Raw genomic sequence first — 7500 nt, 5'->3', positions numbered from 1 at the left:
AATATTCAATATCCAGTTACTACACTGTTTACTTTGTTATTTGTGAAATTAACAAAAGGTGCTGAAAAAAAGAAAAGGGTCTTGTTTTCTTCTTCCTTATAATTTCAAAAGTAATGAAAGAAAAATATTTAAAGATAGCATCTCAAGAGTCCGAAGTTTCCTTGTCCTAGGACATGCAGTGTTAACTAATATAGTGTCAACAATTCCAACTGCAAAATGCATAAAAGTGATACAATGTGTTCAATTTTTACTTACTTCCTGAGGGTTTTGTCACTAAATATGCTTCTCCTGCCTCAGGATTCTTTATAGGAATTTGTGTTTTGCGACTCCGATCAAGATTTTCTGGAATACAAAATTGAAAAAAAATATTAAGTTGGTGTCTACTTTCTTAGTGTTCATCTATTTCTGTTTTGAAAGCAATATGCTAAATAAATTGGTAAATACCATTACATAACTTCTAATAAAACAGAAATAATTCTGACTAGTGATCATCATCTTCCTATCTTAAAGATGTTTTCATATTTGTATCTGATACTATGATACACAAAATTTCAAAGAATAAATATCAAACACAGAATATATTTAAGTTCAGCTTACCTAGGAGACGAACTATCCTCTTCTTCATCATTCTGTGGCCATAAAGGTAGAGACCTGGTTTATCTGTAAGGCAAAATATCAGTTTATTATCTAAAAAACTGCAAGTTTTAAGATATCAAAAATGAATAACAGGGTCAGATGATATATTCATACATATCATACATGAAGTGTGAAATAGAAAAAAAGATTATTGATTACCTGCAGTTATCCATTCCAGAGTAAGTATTTTCAATAATTCATCATTATGTATCAAAAGACCAGAAGACAGTCATACTTATCATATGCAAAAAATGACAACAGGAGGTACTATTATCACCTGGAGCTATTAGTTCCTCTTTGTCATCAGGGAGGTTGTGAGGATCAAGCTTAACTGTAATGTCAAGGTCTTCTAGCTTGAGTGGCATACAACCAACATCCCTCATGTGATGGCTGCTGATCCGGTACAGCTTCTCTTCTGCCAGTGCATATTCTGAACTCAAGTAGGCCTTACGTTTCCCTTTCTTCCCTGTTCATCAGAAAATATCGCAAGGATATTCACTTATGCCATTAACTCACATATATATATATATATATATATATATATATATATATATATATATATATATATATATATATATATATATATACATTATATATATATATATATATATATATATATATATATATATATATATATATGTATATATATATATATATATATATATATATATATATATATATATATATATATATATGTATATATATATATATATATATATATATATATATATATATATATATATATATATATATATCAAAATTTATAATCACACTACTCTCTAATTTATTCCCCATTATGTGGTGAATAAGACAACATCATATATGCCATTTTAAAATGTCAAGACAATAAACCTTACACAATCCCTTGGTTATATATGCTGGTTCTCCAGTGTACTCATCAATCACTATCTCACATTCCTTAATGAGATATGGTCTTGTGTCACCCAAGTAATGCACTAAAACTTTGTGGGGAACCTTAGGTGACGTGTAGCACAACCTCAGGAGATATGGTTGTGCATCACTGATCTTCTCACAAACCTCTACTATTTGGTACAGCCTTGGCTGAATCTGGATTCTTCCTAATTCTTCCCAAACCAGTAAATCTGGTGCTTCATCTGGAAAAAATATAGTACAATTGAAAGTGCTGTAAATCACCTGGACTTTCCAGCGAATCTTCCATTGCTGTAAAAATCTTATTGTGGTATAATCTTGTATATGGTCTGTTTCTGAAACAGACTTCTTTACTGATGAAGATGATGATCATCATAATATTGTTGCTGTCATTATTATGAACCCACTTACGATGGGTGTCTCACATATGAGACATCCAGAAAAAAAAATTGCCGGGCATCCCGCCAGTGTGACACTAGATTGGAGCTTGCGCTCTAATTCCCTTGCAGGCTGCGGCCGGCGCATGGGAAGATTCCGGGCCAGCCCCACATGCTGATTTTGAAACCGCCCAGAAACTAGTATTTTCGCCTTCAAAATATAACACCGCTAATGGGTTAACTTCTACTATGAGGCTAGTACACTATACTATAAAGTGTCAGCTGAAGGGGGCTGTCGTGACAAAAAAAATTGAAATTTTTGAAAAAAATCCCCTGTAATCTAGTAGGCTTTGGCAAACCAGGGATGTAATAATTTTGCTAAATACATAGTTATAACTAAATCTCTGACCCCCCCCCCCCGCCTCTCGCTCCGATGTTTACTTTGTCGCGTCCTTGCAAATATATGCAGCAAATTTGTTTTTTTCAGATATTTTTCAATTTATTTTGGCATTCTCTGGTAGCTAGCGGGCAACTCTGTTTACCCATCAGCTGATTGCCAAGATTGGGACTCTAGGAGACAAAACTCAACCAGAAATCACAGCAATTTGTTGCTACCTCCTACCTCCATGACACCATCTCACAGACGTACATCCTCACCACACAGGAAGGGGACACAACTAATTGTAATGTTATTTTTGTATCTAATAAACATTATATGATAACAAATAATTCTCAATCACTGCAGCAGTAGTTGTTTATACATATGAAATACCTCACATGGTCAGGTTTGGCACTAAGAAGCCTGTGATGACACACTCTACTTCTACAACCATGTGCAATTATTGCCATTAGTACTTTGCAAAAGGAGTGGACCAGGTACCAGCTACACTTCAGAATAACATGTGAATGCCATAGAATGCAGCAAGATTGACAAAGATACAAATTCTAAAAAAAACGAAACAAAACAAAACAAAAAATCGAGGGAAAAGTATCCTGAACTTCGATATCTCAAAACTACACCTTTGTCAATGCTTTTTCTATTTCTCCATAACTACTTTGACGATTGTAACGGGGTTTAGGGCATTTGAAAGCTGAATAAATTTGCAATTTTTTCTATCTGACGATATTTCATTCCCGTAATAGAAGTCCATATATTATAGCTTTAGTTCAAAAGACTGAGCATTTGGAAAAAAGTAAATTCCCACTAAACTAAAAGGAAATTCAAAAATCAATCTAATAGAGATTTTAGGTTTTGCTATAGGGTATATGTGGTATTTTTTTCAACAAGTTTGGTTTATGGATAAAGTGCGAATATCAAATTATGTGATTGTTCAAAAACTCATAAAGAAAATAAAACTTTGTTGTTTATTATTCAAATGATATGAAACTTGGTAGTATTTATCACTGTATATATATATCATATTAAAAAATAGGAAAAATCCAATAATAAATAATGAACTTCGTTTTCGAGTGTGACGGCCCCTTAAGAACAATTATCATTTAGATAACTTTTCAAGTTGGAAGATTAAAGAAGGAAGGTTGGTGGGGAAGGGAAAAGTATAGCAGATAAGAAAGGAAACAAAGAAGAAAGGAGGGAAAAGAAGAAAGGAAGAATACAGAGGCTTGAAGAGGAAGGGTGCTTAAATAGAAATGGGAAGGGGAAAGGTGATGGGTTAGGGGATAGGGAGGGTAGATGGGAGAAGGGGCTCAGAGACAAGGGGATAAGGGAGAGAAGGAAGGGGTTGAGAGAGTGAAGGAGGTTGGGAAGATAAGGAGGAAGAGGAAGGAAGGGGGAAAGGGCAGATCAAAGGCTTAAAGTAAATGTAAGGAAGATCTATAAGAGTGATAATAATAATAATTATAATAATAATAATAATAATAATAATAATAATAATAATAATGACTATGATAATAATCATAATAACAATAATAACAATAACAATATATAATAACAAAAATAATAACAATATCATTGATAACAATAATGATATGAATAAGAGGATGAGCACTCACATTTGGTACTGAGGTAAACACCCCCAGGTTGAGGGTTGATGATCTCCATCCTAACAAGACCTGTAAGACTGGCATGTTGAGCATCTCTGGTCAACAGGTCCCACACTGTGATAGGCTTGAGGCGACTCGAAGAAACATAGAGAGGTGCCTCTGACTCCAGTTCCATGTTTTCCCAGCCCTCCCTCGCCAGCTCAGATGTCATTTGGAGCTGTAACAATAACGTTGCATTTACTTACTGAATAATATATACCTCGTATGAATTAAACTTCAAATTTCTATAAAAGATACATACTGCAAATTTATACTAGTTACAAACATGAAAGTGTACCTGTTTGGCAGCATTTGAAATAACAATAAATTCCCTGAACTCTCTTGTAGGCATGTAGTGTACCACTCTAAGGTCAGGGGAAGCTGTTGTGTGCTTGAACTCGTGTCTCATTAGGGCTGTACACATGGCGGTGCGTGCCATCTTCATTGGGCAATGGAAACAGAGCAGCTTTGTCTCCGAGTTGCTTACTCCTAAAGGCCACCGCTTAAAGCCTTTGTCTGTCCATCTGTAGTTATCAATTACTTCTGTGAAAAAAGAGAATGGTAAATTTCCAAGGAAAATGAGGAAAACACATCAAGAATATATGTGTTTTTATAAACTCAAACTTTCACTGATATGAAAATTGGGATTTTCTCATACTTTAAAATCAAAACATGTAAGTTATGCTTTTTTTTTTTACTTAAAAAAAATAATTGTTTTCAACAGCCAGAACGAAACTTACTAGCATTATCTTCTGATGGTAACCTCAGGAGGTACACCTGGAATGGCTGCGGGTTAAGTATTGGAGCACTGACAATTCTTTTCTCATCAGGATTGGAAAGCATTGCAGCCACCAGTGACAGTGTCAAGTTTGAATTGGATTCTGTGTATATCTTTTTGTGCCGTTCTCCTTCCTTTTGCTCTTCTGATTTTGCAGACTGGAAAGAAATCCAAGTATTTTGCTAATATAATGTTAACATAAATATAGCTTACCCCCAAAATATAATTACAGTGATATTCAAAACTTGTAAGTCTGGATCTTTATGAGCAAACTGATCGGAGTTTAACCAAAAATCACACAAGAGCTCTGACTTAAACTGTACCATGAGCTACTGAACCTAACAATAAAAAGGTTTAGATCTTTGGGACATACTGCAAACTAAAAAATATTTTTCTCAATGATAAATGCAAATTAGCTTATCTCTACTAAAGTTCATCTACGATATATGAAACAATGCTGCAGTGTAATTGCAAACCAGTTTTGCATACATCCTAAAGTATGAATAACAGATAACTCAATTAAACAGAATGCTGCTATTCATAGCCTTCTGATATTAAAAAGACAAAAGACTACCAAATACAAAGAGGTAACAACCCTTGCTGTAATACCTTCTGCTTTATCTTTCCACGTCCAATGTTGCCTTTTTCATAATGTACAATGCACAACTGAGGCTCATTTTCAACAAGGGTGAAAACAGACTTTGCTGCAGGAGGGAGCGGATGAGTGAACACCATTTTGGAATCACGCAATGTGAACCTTTCCATGAGTATATTGTGAGCCTTATAGTAGTACTCCCTCACCCAGGGAACTGAATCACTAAATGGAACTGCAAAAGAATGATAAATCTTAAAGTAAATAAGTAATTAACATTATACTAATCTACTATGTATCATCATACACTGTCTGTGTTTTACAGTTAACTACAGATATAGACATTTAACTAGATATAGTGAAAGAGTTCTTCAAATCAAATAAATACTTACCAAAATTCTTATCAAGGACATACATATCTCCATATTGAGGTGTTTTTATCTCATCTTTGTATACAGTAATTTCCCCTGCCTCCACTTTTTCTATAAAGGTAAAGGAAAAAGATTAAAGTATTAGGATGACTATTAAATGTTATACAAATGCTACAGCTATCATATAAAAATGCTAATTGCAAAATGAGTAATAAATCTTCCTTACTAAATATTTCATCTGCATCAGCATGGTACAGTTTCCCTTTAGTATAAATGCGGAAAGGCTGGGGCTCATCTGAAACACAATTACAGTAAGACTAAGTATAAGACGTAATCTACAGCAGTTAACAGCATTTATGATGACTGATCCTTATCTTTCAGATATACATTTTTCTTTATAATCATATATCTATCTAAGGTACTTTACTGGGCAACAACAGGAATTTTTATGTACCTCACTAAACTGCATCATGTATGAATATACTGGCATCAATGATAACTAGTATTTTTCTTCTCAGACTGTCAGTTTTCAAATTTTGATTAGCTTTGACAAAAAACAGATAAATGAAATAAATTAATCAATAATAACAATTGTGTTTTAGTGCTCACCATCTGCATATTCCCTTTTTCTCCCTTCCTGTTGCCCTTCTCTAAAGATCTTCCCTTTGGTTTCAAGCTCCCCTTCGCTTGTCAGTCCCCTATGCCTTGGCCGTCCAGGAGACTTTCCCTTCTTTTCTGTACTCAACTTATTTTCCTGAGTACTCTTTACTGACGTGCTTGCTATGCTTTCACTCGCATGGAGAGCATTAATCTTCAGATCATCAAAACATTCTGATATGGTTTCTGGATCATCTAATAACTGCAGGACAGAGTCTGAGCTTGGGGTATCAGATCCAGACAAGATAACAGGAGACTTCAAGCCAGATGACTCTAGGGTGAGGTAGTGAACCATGCAGAATTTGGCATGTTTTTTTGATTTGTAGATTAGCTGGAAGATGTGTTGTCATTAGTTAATACTTTTAGAAAGTTTTGTTTTGCAGATCTGCTGGAAGATGAATTGTAATTAGTTTATACTTTTAAAAGTTTAGTGAGTAATTTTTCTCTGATTATGTTACCTTTACCATACCTAAAGAGATTTTCATCATATCAATCTGATTTGTGTTTTACAAATGATCTCTAGAGATAATAAAGCAAAATAAAACTTAAGAGAAACACCTGCCCTATATTCATACACAAAGGTGCATTTCTATACTATGTCTTCATCATGAAAGTTGAAATTGTGGTACCTAAGATATGCTGACATAAAGTAAATTAAACTACACTGAAAACAGTTCAGATAATCTATGCATGTTACATGAAGACTGCAGAATGATATATATATATATATATATATATATATATATATATATATATATATATATATATATATATATATATATATATAAATAAATGATATTTTGAATGCCACTTGTGATTGTATAAGAAGTATGCACCAAAAGATAATACCAGAAATTACTAAAAATAAGTATATAGCACCAGATTCTTTCTGCAAACTCACCTTGATATCAGGCTGCTTATCTTGCAGATCAAAACAATCCTGTGGAATTGTAGTGCGATCATACCATGTGACAGTCAAACAAGGCATATTTTGCTGAGGAAAGCTACTTTTCATTGACCACAACTCACTGTCACTAAGGGCTGAAATAGATTTCAAAATTAATCCCTTTCAATTCTAATGCACAACAGACCAAAAACTGCAAATCAATATTCTCCAGTATATATGAATATCTTAACCCTGCACTAACAGGAACT

The 7500-nt window shown here is 33.8% G+C and overlaps 1 protein-coding gene across 2 annotated transcripts in view; it reads right to left on the bottom strand.

The window, feature by feature from the left end:
- The window catches only part of LOC113814509 (uncharacterized), a 30461-nt gene that overhangs the window by 17854 nt on the left and 5107 nt on the right, over positions 1-7500 (bottom strand). For both annotated transcript variants that reach the window (XM_070145522.1, XM_070145523.1), the window contains exons 7-18: positions 7247-7386; positions 6298-6676; positions 5915-5983; positions 5710-5799; positions 5335-5552; positions 4688-4883; positions 4246-4490; positions 3918-4125; positions 1494-1751; positions 914-1102; positions 598-660; positions 256-342 (exon numbers count right to left, since the gene is read on the bottom strand). In XM_070145522.1, coding sequence (XP_070001623.1) covers positions 256-342; positions 598-660; positions 914-1102; positions 1494-1751; positions 3918-4125; positions 4246-4490; positions 4688-4883; positions 5335-5552; positions 5710-5799; positions 5915-5983; positions 6298-6676; positions 7247-7386 — 2142 coding nt within the window. The remainder of the gene's footprint in view (positions 1-255; positions 343-597; positions 661-913; positions 1103-1493; positions 1752-3917; positions 4126-4245; positions 4491-4687; positions 4884-5334; positions 5553-5709; positions 5800-5914; positions 5984-6297; positions 6677-7246; positions 7387-7500) is intronic.

Source organism: Penaeus vannamei, chromosome 34, assembly GCF_042767895.1.
Source record: "Penaeus vannamei isolate JL-2024 chromosome 34, ASM4276789v1, whole genome shotgun sequence".
NCBI lineage: Eukaryota > Metazoa > Arthropoda > Malacostraca > Decapoda > Penaeidae > Penaeus > Penaeus vannamei.
The sequence above is the reverse complement of the archived record's forward strand: the minus strand, read 5'-3'. Positions and strand labels throughout refer to the sequence as shown.